Below are 19,310 nucleotides of genomic sequence, written 5' to 3' on the forward strand. Positions count from 1 at the left end.
GACAGCACTCATGCCCAGCCAGCATGGCTCAGTGGTTGAGTGTCAACCTATGAACCAGGCAGGTCACAGTTGCATTCCCAGTCAGGGCACATGCCCCAGTTGCGGGCTGGATCTCCAGTGGGGGGCATGCAAGAGGCAGCCAATCAATAATTCTCTCTCATCATCGATGTTTCCATCTCTCTCCCTCTCCCTTCCTCTCTGAAGTCAATAATATATATATGTAAAGACAGCTCTCAGTACCTAGCTAACTTTACCCCCAACCCTTCCCTACATTGTGTCCCACCTCCCCACCTCACACTCTCTCTACTGGCTTTTCTGGTTTTCTGTGAGCTTACTCAATTTGTTCTGCCTCTACGCCTTTGTATTTTGTTTCATTTCTTGAAAAATCCTTCCTCAGCTATGTATATAGCTCCCTCCCTCATTCGAGGTAGGTCTCTGCTATGTTTCATTTTTACAGAGACCTTTATGACCATCTTGTAGAATAGCCCACTACCACCCCATTCTCTTGTCACCATGTGGCATTAAATATTTATTAGTTTACCCATTGTCAATACCCTAATAAAACATAAGCTGTATGAGGGAAAAATTTTATTGTAGCATATAGTTAATAAATATTTGTTGAATTGGACTACCTCCACCCTCCCCCATCTTACCCTTCCTTGGCTTTGACCAAATTATTGTCTCACCTGTCCAGAATGATTTGGATCAACTGTTCAAGGAGACACAGGAGTACTTTCAATAAATTTGTAAAACCCCCTCCAGCTCAGCCCTATGAGATAATGAGGAGGTGTTTTCTTTGGGGGAGGTAACAATGTACCATCACCTTCACATTAAGAAAAATCTCTTGGTAGAAATTTGATTTGGGAAGGTAGAAAATGTTAAATCAGTTGATGAACTGTGGTGTATAAAACTTTGTTGCTGAAACTTTTAATCTGGTTTCTACATTGGTAGTCGAGGCAGGGACCTCACTGGTCTGCGATTCAGGAAACCCATTTAATCCTATCTCTGTCTATGTAGCTAACTGCAGCCTCTCCATTTGTAAAATACTGATAATAATCTCTGTTCTGTCTGTTGCACAAGATTGTTGTGAGAATCAAATGAGCTAATGTAATTGGAAGTGTGTTGGAAACAGTCAAATAGTTACCAGATATAAGGTGTTATACATCAGAAAAACAGTTCGTTTGTCAAAAATAAGCCTTCAGTTAGAACCAGTTGGTTTTTTTGGGCAGGTTTATAATTCAAATGTTATTTCATAATTATGTGAGTGGATAGAGATCCCAAAAAGAGAAGGGAGAATCAAATGGTTGTTGTAGTACTGAATTACCTTTCTTTCCTTAGAAATGAAGAATTAGACTCCAAGTTTGCGATATCAGGAAAATGAGGCATAGCAAAATCATTCCCAGGCTATATAACCCAAGCTTTCCGGGTAAGGTTAAGCCAATTTGCATGAAGCTTGAGCTCAAGAAACTGATTCAGAAACCAGAGGGCATAGGGCAGCTTGTTGGTTAATCAACCTCATTTCAGGTTGTGTAATCGGCACAGAAACCAAAAGAAAAAGATACCCAATATATCATCTGGGATTTTTGAGACTGAGAATATAGTAACATTTACCTATGTAGGGGTCCAAATCCACTGCAGGGAAACAGTAATTAGAAAATATTGCACCGGGTTTTTCTACCTTTGGAAAAGCTGAGAAATGAAAATTAACTGATGATGGGGGAAATAGGCCTAGTTGAATGAACAATGTCTTCCTCCCCAAGGATGTCCATATCCCAATTCCTGAAACCTGGGAATATGTTGCCTTACATGGCAAAAGGGATCTTTCAAATGTGATTAAGTTAAGGGTCTTGAGATGGGAGATTACCTGGGTTATCTGGGTAGACCCAAGGAATCATAAGGGTCCTAACAAGGGAAAGAGCGGATGGGAGGGTCAGAACCAGAGAAGGAGGTGTGGTGACAGAAACAGAAGTCAGAGCGAGCAGAGGAAACAGGTGCTCCCCTGCCACCTCCAGAAGGAACCCAGCCCTGCTCACCCACATTCCATTCTGACCTCCAATGAAGTCATGTTGTCTTAAGCCTATGTTTATGGTAAACATGACTAAAAACAATGGCTAAAGATAATTTGTTAACATAAATCAGTTTCTCTTGATTCTATGGCTACTGCTGTGGTTATGAATTGTACTCACTGGCTTCCAACCTGTACTTGCCCTTTATTTCCTTGTTATAACACACACACACACACACACACACACACACACACACACACACACCCCTTAAAACATAAAAAGAAAAGTTCTGTAGCAGAGCTGAGGCCCCACTATGATTCCCTGCTTCTCCTGCCTGACGTCTCTTTCAGGAACTTCTAGTTTCCCTATAAACCCCTCTCTGCCCTCCCCATTTTCCATTTTCCCTACCATCAAAGGGCTACTTGATCTTTGAGGCAGTTGTTTTCCAGACCTTGGGCTACTTTGAGGAAAGGTTGTGATGGAGCAGTCTTAGGTATGTGAGAGGAAGCAGGCAGCCTAGCAGAGCTGATAATTCAATTTACGTGAACAGGAAGGGCAGTTGATGCAATACCTTGGTGGCATTAGCTCTTTGAAGGCCCTGGAAGGAATATGAAATACTACTTCCTGGAATTCAAGATGGGAATCCCAAGCTCCCAGCATCCTGCCTGGCCAGCAGCCTGGTGGTAGGTAGGAGCCTGTGCTTGGCTGAGAGATCAGATATGACAGATCACTATGCCATTTCTCTACAGTGATAGAACCTCTGGTTAAGTTAACATTAAAGTGGTTCAAGGTACCATGAGGGTAGGCTATCTGGTCAGAAGTTTTAAACACAAAGACTATATCAACAGGTTACTTTAGAGTTATGTAGGTGCAGTAATATCCATAGTCCAAATGAGTTCATAGTCAGTCTTCTTTCTCTCCTCCTACCCTTCCCCAACACACAACATTATTACTAAAAAGTGAAGTGTAGGAACTGCAGGTAAAACATCCTGATTTCTCTTTGAGTTTTCCTGAATTTCAAAGAGAAATTCAACCCATTGTACCACTCAGCTCTTCTCTCCCCTAATTCTTTTCCAAAAAGTATCTTTTGGAAAGAGAACCTCTGGGGATAAAGCATTTCTAAATATCATTTTATAAACCCAGGCTTAACAAAATAGAACCTTAAACTTGGAAAGAACAGAAACACGTACATGCTCAGACGTGAAGGCAATGAGCCTGGGAACAGCGGCCATCCCTTTCTCCTTGACTTCTGGGAACATCTTAAAGCGTGCAATCAGCATGGCATACATGTTAGATATGGCGCCACCTAAGGTGCACAGCAACACATAGTTACCTTTTCTAGTCATTATCAACATCATTTCACATGCAAGCCACATTCCTATTTCCAGTGACCCAGAGTCCTCCTTGGACACAGGAGAAGAACTTTTTATTGGCTATCCTTGAACTGAATACTCAGACTCAGGCACTAACTAGCTAAGAGGATTCAGAGAAGGAGCATTGGGCCCAACCATGGGACAGATGTTCTCCCTCCACACCCATCTCTGTCACTAAGAGGAACTGCAATTGATTCTGTTCTTTGAAGCAGAATTTAAGAACTAAGAAACTGTCACCTTCTTTCCCAGCTTGTGAGTGCAGTCATTCTGCATGAGGCTAGGAAAATCTTACTTATATCCTCATGTAGAAGACATTTCTTTTCATTTCAGCTCATACAAATGCCTTGCACTTGAACTGCTACAAATCAGTTGCTGTTAATCAACAATTCTTACAGAATGAGAATATACATCCAAGCCCATCTCATCATACTCATTTGTTAATTTCCCCTAAATTGTTCTTCCTTCTTAAAGATATTATTAAATATAATTGTAATAGTTTACAAAATCGTATTTTATAGTTATGGGATGACATGCAACTAAGGGAATTTTAAGTTCATATTGAATTATTTTTCTGTGTCATCCTCAGACTGTCAAGAATTTCATACAATAAAATTTGTATCTAATAAATTAGTAGAGTTTTATCTGATGTACAAAGAAGAGTGAACTTTTCCCCAGGATGGTTGGAAAGGTTAGGATTTTTGCTATCCAGAAAAAAAGACAGATTCTTCTGCATGAAAATAAATATGCGGGCATGGAAACTGTGAGATCAAGATCATGAGGCAGAGCAAAGGTACTATCTCTCCCTCACCCAAAGGGGGGCACGCCCAAGCCCTATCATTATGTGAGTACTTTGAGTTCCCTTCCCTTCACATGGCTGAAGAGCAAAAGAGCTCTCTGTATTTAGTTGAATGGCCTACACAGGGCACGATCTTTGCCCCATGAGCCCTGGGCTCTGACACAAGCAGGCAGCCTGACACACAGCAGTCAACAAGATCCTGGCTTTGTCATCAGTCAAATTGAGGACGATTCCTACTTCTGGGCCCCAGAGACATGGGACAAGCAGAATCTAGGTCAGACCTGCTCTGAGCAGACACCCTTTCTAAAAGTCTGACTGTGTAGGATGCTGTTGGAAAATGGAGCAGCTTTTAAAGAAACTTGCACTCTAGCTATGGTTTCTTAATTCTGGTGCGTAATGATAGTTTTGGCTGGATAATTACTTATGGGGGCCTGTCCTGTACATTGCATGGTGTTTAGCAGTATCCCTGGCTCTATCCACCGGATGCCAGCAGCACTGTGCTCCCCCAAAGTGACAACCAAAAAATGTCTCCAGACATTGCCAAGTGTCCCCTGAGGGAAAACACTGGGGGCAAAATTCTCCCATTGAGAACTGCTGCCCTCATTCTTCTCAGACAGGCCACGGAGAAAGGAGAGCGGAAAACAAATAGAGAGTCGGCCCTGCGGACTGAAGAGTCCCAGGTTCAATTTCAGTCAAGGGCATGTACCTTGGTTGCAGGCACATCCCCAGTAGGGGGTGTGCAGGAGGCAGCTGATCGATGTTTCTCCCTCATTGATGTTTCTACCTCTCCATCCCTCTCCCTTCTTCTCTGTAAAAAAATCAATAAAATATATTTTTTTTAAAAAAAGAAAGTTCTTTTCACAGGACACTTGTCCAAGGGGCTTCTAGCTCCGCTTCCCACTCTTCTGTTTGCACCTCAGTCATTCTCTGTCATGTTCAGCATCCCGGAGAGGAATGAAAAGGCTTCTGGGCCTCTGCACAGAGCAGACTGCATTGTGCAGTACAGGTAGGAGGACAGATGCACGAGTCCTGCATGCTCTTATTGCCCATGAATCTTCAAGAGAAAGGATGCAAAAGCAAGCCCTGAATCATTCTGAAAACCCTATAGATAGGGAAGGTGTGTGAGTAAGCCAAGCCTTTCCCCTTTCCCCCTCAGTCCTTCATGACTTGTTGAGCAGTGACAAGTGCTCGGGTCTCTGGTTGTCAGGCACAGGTGACATAACATAAGTGGATTTCTTCTAGAAGTCCCAAAGGACTTTCCGTGAAACACGAAGCCTCTGGACATTATAGATGGAGGCATAAGGCAAACAGCTGAGCTATATATTCAGCCACAGACCTAACTCTTCATGTTTAGTCCCAGACAACAGGACTTTCAGATCTCAGGCAGGTAATATGTGTGATTTCCCCCTTTCCTCGCCCCTTAAATTGTAAGACCCTTTACTGCAGGAATAAGGCTGACTGCTACCTAGAAAGACATGTATTAGTGACTCAGGATGCTATCAACCTTTCCTCTGTAATGTCTACAGAGAGAAGAGAAGAAACAGGTTGCCAGTGGCTTTTCTTCTGTACCCTCCCTACTTTGCAATGTCTACATTACATTGTAACATGACATCAATGGCTTCTATTTTAGGTCTTTGGGGCCAAGGGAGGAGCCCCAGGATCAAGATTAAGTCTTGTCTAATCCCTTTTCTTGATCATTTGGTGTCATTGGTGAGGGTGTTGGGGAAGCCCTAAGTCTATATCTGGCTTAGCACGACTGCCAGAGACAATGCTTTCTCTGGGACAGGTGGGTTTCAAGACCAGCCAGGTAAATTAGGCCTGTCTCAAGCCCCTTTAGTCAACTTTTTAGGGTCCACATGAGCAGCTGTTAGCACATGTTCACTCTGTCTTCCTGAGAACCATTAAAATAGATCCTGGGATGCTCTTGGCTCCCTCAGGGACAACTCAATCATGCAACTAACCTTATAATAGGAGAAAGAATAAAGGTAGAAGTGATATTGATCTCTGAACCCTATCTAATTGCTCATGAAAAATACCTTAAGCCTTAAGAGCCTTAAGAACTTAAGAGCATCAGTTCCAGGCAGTGATGACGAAGTTCCCTCAATAGGGGATGGTTTCCCATAGAAAAAACCTAAGTACTAACTTTTCTACAAATAAAAGCTAGCTAAAAATTCTTCACAGCTGGCATTCAATGACTTATAAAGAAAAGGCTAATTTTCCCTACAATTTAACTAACAGGTTTTCCTTCAGCACCTGAAAAAAAAAAAGTGCTATAGCTTTAAAAACATAAAATAAAATAGCAGATCTGAGCTTATAGGTAAAGCTGCTTGATTTTAAGCCTACTGTTGCTCATTTATCATTTTTTTCATCTGTTTTTTATTTTCTTCCTCCCTCATTATCCCCTTGTCTTTGTAGATTTGCTGGGGAGAGATCACAATGTGGCCTTTGCTAGGCCTGGCACAATGGCAGGCGTGGAGCTGGCTCCTCTGGGGGGGCGCCCACCCATTATGATGACCTCCTTCTTGCACTGATTAGTTGATGATCTGCACACCGGGTTTCTTTTCCATGGGTCATTGACTCTTTTTTCCCACTGCCCTCCTAACTTCTGTTTCTTCTCTGCATCAAACCAAGGTCACACACACGCGGGCACCAAACACACACACACACACTGGGAAGCAAGCGCAGGCCTTTGTTTCAGGTTGATTCTCTTGGCTGAAAGAGGTGTAAATAACTGGAGCTTAGAATGCAATGGAGGGTGATAAAAGGCAGGATGAGAGAGATTGAATGGCTTGATAAAGAAGAGAAGGAAGGAGAAAATTCCTGAAGAAATCGTCACCCTCTCCTTTAGTTCTAACAAACTGCCTCGTTGGCACTCTCCACCCTCCTTGAAATTAGTGTAAATCAGCTTCTCTGCTTGTTGCTTGAGAGGAACAGGGTTCTTGGGATCTATTAAGTATCTGCCTGTCATGCATTCTCAAACAGAGAATGCTTTATTAAACGAGGCTGCCTTTTTCCTTTCTCTAATTCTGGGAAGAGCATCAGAGAGTGAATTCTCTTATTAGGCATCTTTATTCTTTTGTTCCACATGATGCATACATCCTGTGTGTGGGAGCCCAATAGAAGTCCTGAGTAAATATAATATTTGTTTATGCTCTTTTTGAACACAAATAACTAATGTTCAAGCATCGGATAGTTGGCTTAGAGCAGTGGTCGGCAAACCGCGGCTCTGTTGACTAATGAGTTTGCCGACCACTGGCTTAGAGGCATGGCCAATGGTTAAGTGTACTTAATGACACTCATTCTTTTTATCAATATACAGACTATTGAACTTAAGCAGAAATACAAACATGGTATTTAAGATTTCCCAGGTTCATAATAGGGCATTGCATACCAGAAGAAAGAAACACAAAGAAAAGTTGAAATATCATATACCAGGAGAAAATATCCCATCGCCAGAGCCACCTGGCCAGCCAATGATTTCTCTCATTTTCTTTAGGGTGACATATTCCAAAAGCACAAATACTGGAGCAATTTCATAGGTGAACCTGAAATGCAGTAATGGCCACATTTTATTTATGTAACTCAAATAAATAACTCACCACTATAGTATCTACAGAACTATTTCCTTTTTTCAAACCCTGCATTCACAAATGTTATGATTATACATGAAGTAGAGAAAAAAATATGTCTTCTAAAAGGTTTGCTCATTTTTCTATGTTCATGAAGTTAAGAGCTTCAATTATTGGTTTAGTGCACAATGGTCATTTATCATCTATATATATAACAGCCTAAGTGACCATTTAATTGTTCGACTGGTAGCTATGACATACACTGACTACCAGGGGGCAGACACTCAATGCACAGGCATGGAAACATGGAACAGACTGATGAATCTCAGAGGGAAGGGGGTAGGGGAGAGGGAAGGAGGAGATTAACCGTAGAACTTATATGCATACTAGAGACCCAGTGCACAGATTAGTGCACCAGTGGGGTCCTTCGGCCTGTCCTGCACCTCTTACAATCCAGAACCCCTGGGGGATGTCAGACTGCCAGTTTTAGCTGGATCCATGCAGGCCAAGCAGAGGGACTCCACTGGTGCTGGAATCTGTGCACCGGGCCTCTAGTACTGAATAAATAAAGAACATTGCTGAGTAACACTATTTAGAAGATAACATCTAATCTCATTTGTCTTTTACAGTATACATTATTATAAATCCAAAATTCAAAAAGGTCTCTTTTTGTGTTTAAAAAATGTTGTATAACTTTGCATGAAAGTTATATCAACACTATATTCTATTAAGTTAGAGTGAACAGCAATGTATGTCTGACATCCGTATCACTATTTAGGGGCTACTTAATAAAAGAGATTTTCACATGAGAAGTAGAATAAAGACTATTAAACTTCACTAGTAATTATCCTTGATTACACAAAAACACATTTACCTACTTACATGTTAGTGTTTGCTGTTGATGTCAGCCAGTCTGCTGCTAATCCAACCATATCCAGTCCAGTGGAGAGTTGATTGAAATATCTGGGATGCCCTGAATAAAATGGATGCCCAGAATCAGGACTGCATCCAATGAAAATTAATGCCTCTCAAACACACAATTTCTCTTCCTAAAGAACCTTGAAAGATCCTATAGAAGTAGGAAATCCATATTCAGAAGCCCAATATGCATGCATGCACACACACCCCAAAGGAACATTTCCTCTAACAAGAGAGATAATTTTGGATTTTTGGTATTTCTAAATATGGTCCTTAAATATTTTCTATTAAAATAACAAATGTGGTCTGCAAAGTGGAAAAATGTAGCCTTTTTTCAGTAGATTTGTAAACTATAGTGCTTGTGCAATCCAAAGCTATTCAAAGACAGACTTTTCTTGTTTACACTGGTGCTACTAAAAATCCTTTTTTTGTTGAAGCTGTTCTGGAATCAGTAATACCATGACATCCGCCAGCCATGCCAACATTCATAATGAATATCAGTGACAAATGGCTGATGATTACAAAAGACAAGGCAAAAATGAGAAAATAGGACATTCTGTTGAATGATTTTCCCTTGATTCAAAAGGTGATGATTGTCTAAAGATGGCATGGAGAAACCTAATTCTTGTCAATTCTTTTCTGTCCAAATATTTAATTATAAACAACAGAACTCATTCATAGCTGTGATTTAAAATAAAGAGGAATACAGTCACATCACTGTCTTGTCAACAAGATACATGAAGATATAGTCAATGGACCGATCAGTCCATTAGCAAGGCTTATCTAATTAATTTCTGGGTTTCTCATAGACTCTCTAAAGGGGGTTGACATCCAAATACTCCTGAGGCCATTATTTTAAATGTGATGGTAAGTATCTCATTAGAATTCCACTTCTGTGTCTTGCCCTATAAAACCTATCTATAAATCTGTGATTTGCTTAGCAGCAAAAATTTTGGAAGATGAACAGTTATGGAAATAGCATCTGATAAAAAGGCACCTGCCACTTACTGGACACCTGTCTGAAGCCTGGGGATGTGATAGTCTCTCATGCCAGCATGGGCAAAACACGATTTAAAAAGGCAATGCCGAAAGCAGGGATGCTATCTCTAGGACTGGAGTGCTTTCTTATCAGCCGCCGGCATGTGGCTAGACAATTAGATGCTGAGAAAAGATAGGAGCCAGGAAAGAAAAGAGCACATTTGAAAGAGATTGGGTTTTGTGCAGCTCTCTACCCCACCTCCACCATTGTTTTACCTCCCTTTGGCCTTGCACAGTGCCCCTCTATCTTTTTTTGCTCTTTTCCAGGCCCTGTGATGCTGACCCTGTCAGTTTGTGCATCCATGGAAAGTGAAAATGCTTTCTTTGGGTTCCACCACTGCCCTCTGAAACAACCCTCCACTCCTCTCTGCCTCATTGACTCCCCATTTCATTAGAGCTCACAGCAGCTGAAACCACAGTCCTCTGCTCCCACCTGGTGCCCCTGCATTTCCTTTTCTTTAAGCCATTTCTTTAAAGCGAGGAAATTAATAAGGATTAGCAAATCTATCTGTTCATCCACCATACCAATTCATAGACATTTTCTCCAGGAACCTGGTGTTTGCTAGCACACACTATTTAACTCTATGGAAATTTTGGCATGAAAACCTTGGCATAAAATTAAGAGGGATTCCAAGGCTTGTGTTGTGGTCCAGAATGTCAGAAGACCAGTCGCCCCTGATGACTGCCTTTGGGAAATGGTGGGAACAAAGTTGATACTTCAAAATACTCCCTTCTGTATTTCTTTTTGGCCTTGGTTGCCCATTTTCCCTGAATCTCTTTTCCCTCAAAATTTTCATTTACTGATAATGATGTGAAAATATAGAGGGAGATAGTTTGACAGATCAGAACAACATGACCTTTTGATTTCTGCAGAAATATTCTGCAGAAATATTATTTTGCTCCCTTCAAATGACCCCTACAAGCTGCAGGTAATCCAGGCAGGGCTCTCTGAGAGAAGAAGAGTGAGAGACCTGCCTTGGAGCTTGCGAGCTGTCCTGGCAGCCCTGGCATCCAGCTGCTGCTGCTGCTGCTGCTGCTGCTGCCCCCACCGGGCCCTGTGTTGCCAGGCTCTACGCCAGGAATCAGGTGGCCAGGATAGCCTGAGCAGCCAGTGATACAGTGAGTTTGAAAGGTGAGATTAGAGCTGCTCCAGGCTCTAGAATGCTCCCCACAGATTAGCAAATGAGACAGGAAGGATGCACAGACTGCTTGTCTAGAATCAGTTGGGGCGGGGCCTAAAGTCGTCCAAACTGTTCTCTTTGTACTGGTAACATGCACTGAAGGAAGTCTCACTTACTAACCATTCAATTCCTTTGACTGATGGTTTAGTTAAAAGATTCAAGACAACATTTAACCCTTCCATCACCCAACCACCACCACCACCACCACCACCACCAAATCTAAGGACCCCCACAAATGCTAATTATTCCAGGATTCTTATCATTTTGGGCAGTTTTAGGTCCTAATATTTCTTACAGAGGTAATTTTATCAAAACATGAAGGCATTATTTCCCCACTGCCCCTCACTCCACTCAAAGCTTGAATCCCAAGTGGAAATTTAGGTTAATGGCTCTCAATAGAAAGCAGGTGATAAGATGCATTTAAAAAAAACAATCTCCTGAGAAGCATTAAAATGCTTAATGTAGCAGGGTAGTAACTACTTTACAGACCCTAAATAATACTTTTTGTCAAGTTATAGCATAAACTCCTATCTTGTCAAGTTATAGCATAAACTCCTATAACTAACAAGGTTATAGGAGTTTATGCTATAGAGAAGATGACTGTTGTTAATTCTTTGAAATGCTATTTGAGGGTAAGGGGGAAGACTATATATGTTATGAATAATATTGATATTGAATTAATATCAATATGCCTTGCTTAAAAATCCAACTTAATCAATCATATTTTTTCCTGAACTTTAAATAACACACATGAGAGCTATACTTGCCCAAAAGATGTAAAAACATTATGGTAAAAATCAAAGAATTGAATTGATCCATGTTTTCCTGACACTAAATGGAACATTGACAGACAGAGTTACTTTCATTGACTTGCATTTCCCATTATCTTGTCTTTAAATTGTATTTCAGACACCACCAGATTTTAAGGACAAAGATGTGAAACATTTGTATAGATTCTTTTTGGTTTGGTAGCAAAAAAAAAAAAAAAAATTAGGTAGCATTTTACTATTAACATTTAAATATTAAGTTAAGGGAATGGGTTAAACAAAAAATGAATTAAAAGCATTGTTCAGGTTTGTACTTACAGCTCCATGAAAAGCTGGGAGAAAGAAACATCTTTGATGCCTAGTATATAAATCATGTGGATTCTCTATGAACATAACTGAGAATGATATCCAATAAGCCTTCAAAATCATACTGCACAGATGGAATTTGATAGAAATCACCAAACTAAATTCCTTTCCCTATATATCTAGTCCTAAGTCTATAGTCTCACAAAAGTGCATACCAATGATTCAGTAAATTAATTTCCTAAGGTTTCTTCTATGCATACCTTTCTTCTCTGTTGGTTTAAAGAATGTACAAAGAACACCCCCCCCACACCACACACACATACACATGCACACTCACACACACAAAGAGCTAAAATCACACAGCAGATATTCTTAAAATGTTTGTTGTTGATTAGAATGATATGGATAAAATTTAGCTCCAAATCAATTAGCCACAAATCAATTTAGATCCACAAGTTCTCTCTTTCCCCCTGAAAATTCAGTCATTTTTATTGCTCTAATGAAGTATCAGGATGATTAGAGATGATGTAGAAAAGAAAGGGGTAATCGTGACCTGGGAGATGAATAGCTGATTTTGTGTAGACAAAATTAAAACTTAGAAGCACCCAAACAAATGGTACACCTGGCACTATAAAATGGATAGAGGGTGAAGAGTACTGTGAAAAAGCAATAAATTTGCTCCTAAGGATATCTGATTTCCCTCATCCCAATCCACCCCCCCCTTATCTTATATACAGAGTGACTATGAAGTGCACATTTTGTATAATATGGCTAAATTGTTAAGATAGTTTGAATTGTGTTTTCTTTTGTGTACATTTCTTTGAAAATAGAGACAAACTGGAGTTCAAATCTAAAGTGTTGGCCATTTGAGACAATGCCAAAATATTATCCCTCTGGATCAATAATTACATAGGATGGTTTGTCCAAATCCTCACCCTTCCTATGCCAAAGTAATTACCAGCACTACATTAGCATTTGGGCTTTTGTTTAGACCATATTTTTTGAGCATTCATTTCATATTCCTCCCTTTTTTTCCTCTCTGCATTTTGGGTCACTGCTACTGGCCTCTGCTGACAAATGCTTGTTTCTATATTGGTGGTTAATCTCTTTGACCAAATATGTGCAATGTAAAATATGACAATTTATAATTAGATAATGTTTTGACATTATCAACTTCAGAATCATTAACACTAATAGTAAAGGGTGCTTTTGATTAGGATCATTCTAATAATGTCTATCTTTTAAATTACGAAAATTTTTGTAAATTTGAAAATATCAGTAACTCCAAAAAACAGAAAATATTTTATAGAAAAAATAAAGATTGTGAAAGAAAAAAGAGCTTTATTATTTCTGATGGGACAATACCTGTTTTAATTGCATATTTTAGAGTTGTTTGGCAATGCATCAAAATTTCCTCCAAATTTTGTGGTTGGTCTGCCAATTCCCAATTATATTCTTGAAGAAGCTCATTAGGGTAATGGAAATCAATCACTTTGGTTGATCTATCAAAACTTTTCACCACATACTGAAGCAAAATATCCATAACATCCTGCAGGAATGCCAAGGTGGGTCTTTCTCCATCACAGGCTGGCAGCAGGTCTAAGGAATGAAATCAAAATGCCACATTTTATTTTCTTTTTTAAAAGGTAAAATTAATTTTAATAATATAGTATATTATTTAACCCAATATGTCCAGAATACTGTCATCAACATGCCACATTTTAATTTACTATGAAAATACCCAGGCAAGATCTGATCCAGAAATTTCTCTATGAACTGGCAATTGTATGTTTAAAAAATTCTTCTGGAAACGCAGAGCATTTTCTTTCAAAGGGAGGCACTTTTCAAAGAGGAAAGAATGAGAGAAATTAGTATTTCTCCCCACCCCGCACTCCAAATGAATTCTTGCATTTCAATTCTAAACTTCATTGCTTTCTTTTTAAAACAGAGTGTGCCTCTTCACAGGGGTTCTTCGGAAACATTATTTCTCAGTAAATCATCCGACACGATTATGGAAATTGTCCACGTCAGAAGTGTTTGAGGAACCAACGCCTTTGAGCAAACCAGGCAAAGCGGAACATGCGAAGTTAGGAACTCGGACCCAGTAGGAAGGCCCGCTGTTTCCGAGGTCAGTGTGTGTGTGTGTGTGTGTGTGTGTGTGTGTGTGTGTGTGTGTGTGTCACGCGCGCTTGTTTGGATGACTAGGTATGTAAATGCAAGGGAGCAAAACCGCTTGCAGTTCTCACGTGAATAGAATCGTTCTCCTGTGAAATCGCAGCTACAAATTATTCTTGCGATCTAAAGACAAAAAGTCTTTGCACTTCTGACCTGGAAACCGAGTCCCTCCCGAGGCCTCACCAGCACCAAGAAGCCGACCAGGAGCTCCCCGCGCGAGGACACCTCGGCCACCGCAGCCCCTTCCAACGCGGGCGCCCCGCACCGCGCAGAGGCTGGGGTCGGGTCTCGGACCCGGGGCAGGCTCTGCGTGTCTCACTTTCAGCTGAAGCTTCTCCTAAAGTCATCCTCCGCCCTCCACCTGGAAGCCGGGGGTCGGGCTCGCGGCGCCGGATTGCGCACGGGCAGAGCCTCGGGCACTGGCTCCAGGGGCCCAGCGAGGCGCCTTTACCTGTTGCGTGTAGAAATGCATAGTTGACATCCGCTTTGGGACAGCTGCAGGGCTTCTGGTTGCAAGTACAAGCGGCCTTCCGGGAGGTGGCCCGCGGGGGCTCGCTGCCGCCACTCTCCGTTGGCTTCTCGGCGTCTCCGTAGAGCAGAGCTGGGCAAAGACACCGAGCGCGGATTTCGGTCAGCCGCCTTCTGGGCCCTGCTCCTTCGCCCTCGCCCATCCCGCACCGAGTAACCCCGACTCCGCTGCTGAGGATGCAGAGCTGAGAAGGTGGCTTTGCGCCGGGCCCCCGAGCCGCCCAGCCCTGTTCGCCTCCCGCCCCGGGGTACCCGCACTCACCGCACAGCTTGTTTCCGATGCCTCCAGTGAACTTCTGGGCCACCTGACACCAGGCTCTCGCTGTAAGGAAAGACAGGCACGAGGTCGGCGAGGCAGAAAGAGAAGAGCAGACAGACGGACGCGCTAAATTTCGTTCTTTGTAAACAGTGTCAATAAACCTGGCGTCTAGGAAGGGGCCGCCCCGGGTTTGGCACCGCGGGCAGGTGCGGGAAGTGAGCGGGAGTCTGGCGATCCCGCCCGGCCCTCAGTTTTCTGATTCTTTCCCCAAGGTGAAGCCCACACCGCGGCTTCTAGGGGCCAGTCGGCTCAGGCAAACTCCTTCCCCTTCCTGCCTCGCTCGGGAGAGTTTTCCTAGACACCGAGCTTGTCCCTTTCCTCGCAGGCTCTCCTTTCAAACCAATAATTCTCTCCCCTTTCCAATTTACCCTTTCCCCACTGCAACTCTGCCCCTCTCCAGGATCCAAACACCAAGATGGTGGCAGTGTCCCAGGCCTGAAGAATTGAGGGTCGAGGAAACGCTTCTGATGAGAAGGCTCGCCCTGACTTCGGCGGAGCGGACCCAGGATTCTTGGGGCGTCTTCTTAGGGGATAAGGACCTGCGGGGTTTTGGTCTCTCGGGCCACCAGGAACCTACCCCGAGAGGAGGACGAAGCCGCTGAAGTTTCCTATTGCAGGTGGAAAACCTCCTTCCTCTTCCCTAGCTCCGCAAACCCCAGTCCACCCTCAAAGCTCGCCTGCTGCAGGTCCTGATTTTCCTACCTGTGCCGGGGTTCTCGGGATCCCCGGAGCCATCTTCAGACCCGAAAGACCAAAAGCTGGAGCCGGGAGATGCCATCGGCGCTGCGAGACTGGAGCAGATCGCCTCCGAGTGCGAAGTGTGGGCGAGCTGCCCTCGGCTGGGTCCTGCGCGCGCGTGCGTGTGTGTGCGTGTGTGTGAAAAGAGGAGGGCAACGCGCGGGGACCCGCGCGGCCGCGGGTAGGTTTCACTTAGGGACAGGAAACGTGCGTGTCTGCGTGGGCGTGTGTGTGTGTGTGTGTGTGTGTGTGTGTGTGTGTGTGTGTGTGTGTTGGAGTTAGGGCTTTGAGAGGTGGCGGCCACGCTCTGAAAGCCTAGAATGTTAAGTAGGGTAGGGGACGGGAGGGTTCTCAGAGCCAGGAGAGGGGAAAGCGCAGAGCGACTGAGTGATTTTGAAGGCGAGGGAACCCGAAACGGATGGATGAGCGGGCGGCGGGAGTGCGCTGAATCAGGATGAGACTGACAGTGCTCAGGAGCTGGAGTCGGAGTGAGTGGGTGGGAGGTGTGCAGGCGAGCTCCCGAAGAGGGCAAGGCGGAGGGAGCCGGCTTCGCCTCCCTGCCCGGGTGCGCTGTCCAGGGTGCTAACGCGGCTGGACCAGAGAGACTTTGGCGAGGTGGGAAGCGTGGCGGGAAGCAGTTTTACCATTTCTGGGATTAGCGTTTTGTTTGAGGTCTGGCTCCCGCTGCGGAGGAGGGGACGCGGTTCCCGCCCCGCCTTCCTTTAAGTGAGTGCTAGGGTCGCTGTGACCTCGAGAGCCTAGCGACAGAGCCAGAATCCCGATCGGTTCTGGAGCTCCGTGAGTGGATGGTGGGGGAAGGGCGCCTACGCGTTAATGGGCTCATTTCAGCTTCTTAGTAGCGCCTAATGCCTGCCTACTGAGCCGCGAGATCCCCGGCGGCGCCCAGTCCTGGGCTTTTGAGCGCGCTGTCGCCCGACCCACCCACCGTCCAGCTTCTGACTGATGGATGGGGAGAAAGACTGCCAATTGAGGCAATTAAAACCCTTGCTGGAGTCTACCGTAGTCTATCACCGAGGACCTCGGGCTGGAGAAAAAATAAAACAAATGGGAACTTCTTGGAAGGGGTGTGAGGAAGAGCAGAGAGGGAGAGCAGCTAGGATTGGCTGGATTGACAGTTGATGGGGGATGGGATCGGGTCATTTGTGACCTTGGAGGCGCGGAAGGGCCGTTTCTTACATGTGACAGAAATCGGTGGGTGCGTGGGAGGCGTGCACAGAAACTCCTGTACAATCTGAGCTTTCCAAATCGGAGGCGGAAAGAAGGCATCTCCTGCTGGGCCCTCTTTTGAGCGGGCCTCAAACCAATGACCACCTCTCCCTCTGAGAATCTCTCGGATAGAATGTGTGTGGGGGGGAGGGGGGGAGGATGGGGGGAGAAGAAGGAGTAATTGGCTATATCTGTGGCCTGTGGAAAAGGGGTTTCTCCTCTTCTGAGGAAGTTAAAGTCTCTCCTCTCTTACAATTTCCTCCTTTCTCTAAAAGCTGTTAAACAAAGGGAGGGCGCCCTGAGAATTCAAAGCCCGCCGAGTTCGCATTGCTTTCCTTTAACCATCTAGCGACCCTCCCGCACACCAAGCTGGTGGAGAGAGGGGTGAGGAGGACGAACGGGGTGGGAAAGGGCTGCCTTCGGCCTCCCGCAGAGGCGTTCATTCCTGGCGTACTGCTCCCCTTGGGCAAACGCTTCTCATTTCCATTGTGTTCCAACCTCTCTTTCTCTGACCTCCTAACCAAGTCACCAAAGCTGCTGCCAAAGCAGAGATCCACGGATCCTCGTCTCGGGCACCACCCCTCGACCCAGCCTGAGAAAGGGCATCGTGGGGCTAGCATGGCCGCCTGCAAATTCAACTCCAGTGTCACGAGGCACGAGGAAGCCTGGTCAGTTGTCTCTACTAAGCTTTGTCTTCTTGCCACGTGCCCGATCCCGAAGGAGCCCTGCCATCGGTCCCACGGCCGCCGGGCCCACTCTGGTAGTGGGCGCAGGGAAGGGCGCAGAGCGGGCTGTGCTCAGTAGCCTGCACCAGGCTGCGGGCGCGAGGTGCGCGCCAACGCAGGCCTCATTGTGGCACCTCATTGTGGCTTCCGGCTCCAACGCTCCAGTGAAGCCAGGTCACTCACAACTTGGGGGGTGTCATAATGTGGTGGTTCCGCCTTCTGGGGCGAAGGGCGGCTTCGAGGTTCTCGCTTCAGCCGTGCAAATCCGCGCCCGAGACCCCGGTTCTTTGTTTAAATTCACACCAAATCCTGCAAATGTTTCCCTTCAAGCCAGCAGGCTGGGGTGGCAGAACTTTTCTACTATGGACGATTGGTCGAAAACAGAAAGTTCTTTAAAACGAGCATTTAACACACACACAAAAATCCCCGAAGGACGAAGAGGATTAAAACATGAGGAAGGTAGAAATCACACCTGGATTTCACGGATTTTTAGAACACGGTGGCTTGAAATTCTGCTCCATTAAATCCGCAGCTCCGGAGTACTTTGAATCCAAGGGTAGTATGTGCATGTTTAATGTAACACCCTACTTCAGAAGCACTCGGGATCTGATTTGTCCTTTCTTAACGCCGTCCCGCCTAGACGGCAATTTGCTTTATACAGACGCATTTCACAAAAGAGCCCACACCCCACCCCCCTTACTGGGCTTGGGGTTGGAGATAACAAAAGAGCTCTGGGAGGTAATAATTACAGTCATTAGTTCACAAAAGAGGCGGCCTCCAACTGGGAAGGGGAGGCGGCCAGCTCGAGGCGGGTGGGGTGGGGGTGGGGAAAGCTTCCCAAGGGGAGAGAGAGATCCACACTCCCGCGCGGCTTGCAGGCCGGCTCCCTCGGCTGACCTATTTTTTGTCCGTGGATTATCCAGAGATCGCGTCGCAGGCCCGTCAAGGAAGAGTGTGTGGGGCAGGTTTTCCCTTATGACCTTCCTGTTCTTCCATGTCGAAGGACAGAGAAAGAAGGGATATGGAAAAAGATTCAAAACAAATAAATACAAAATAAAAAATAAAAACAAAAACATAGTATTTCACCAACAGTTTGCCATTCTCTGGCGGGGGCGGGGGGATGTTAGCCATATTCTCTACCTTTCCCCTGCGCTCAGTACTTTTCCATTACCCACTGCTTGGGGATTTCGCGATTTTCCCATTATTTTCATTTCAGATTTTGCAAGACATGACGAATGGCTTCCAGTTTCCAGTAAGCCGCCTCTCCCAGTTTGCAGTGGACTGCCTACACCCAGCCTCCCGCTGTCACCTGGCACCTGCTCTGACCGGTCACTCTGACCTGCACAGGAAATATAAATATCCCGCTCCCCCACACTTGCTCGCTGACAGGACACACTGGTCTCAGCCGCTGTGAGAGAATGTAATACAAATTTTAAAACGCGCACAACGTCTTTTGGCCTGGATCCTGTCTGCACAAACCGAGGGAATTTAAGGGAAGGGTCATTGCCTCCCTTTCCAGCAACGGAAGGGCCAGGCTGCCAGGGTTCTGGTCTGCAAAGACCACTCGGGAAAGCCTGGGTTGACGAAGGGACCTGGCAGGAAGCTCGGCGGCCTGAGCGCTGGGTGGGGGCGGAGGGCCGGGCC

The 19,310-nt window shown here is 44.8% G+C and overlaps 1 protein-coding gene across 1 annotated transcript in view; it reads right to left on the reverse strand.

Moving 5' to 3' along the window:
* Positions 1-16,383, reverse strand: part of GAD2 (glutamate decarboxylase 2) — a 66,104-nt gene extending 49,721 nt beyond the window's left edge. Inside the window, exons 1-7 of the mRNA XM_080667422.1 lie at positions 15,679-16,383; positions 14,920-14,979; positions 14,581-14,730; positions 13,320-13,553; positions 8,627-8,717; positions 7,608-7,720; positions 3,197-3,312 (exon numbers count right to left, since the gene is read on the reverse strand). Of these exons, the coding sequence (XP_080523548.1) occupies positions 3,197-3,312; positions 7,608-7,720; positions 8,627-8,717; positions 13,320-13,553; positions 14,581-14,730; positions 14,920-14,979; positions 15,679-15,754 (840 nt within the window). The 5' untranslated portion in view covers positions 15,755-16,383. The remainder of the gene's footprint in view (positions 1-3,196; positions 3,313-7,607; positions 7,721-8,626; positions 8,718-13,319; positions 13,554-14,580; positions 14,731-14,919; positions 14,980-15,678) is intronic.
* Between the last annotated feature and the right edge of the window lie 2,927 nt (positions 16,384-19,310).

This window comes from Plecotus auritus (assembly GCF_963455305.1).
Source record: "Plecotus auritus genome assembly, chromosome: 1".
NCBI lineage: Eukaryota > Metazoa > Chordata > Mammalia > Chiroptera > Vespertilionidae > Plecotus > Plecotus auritus.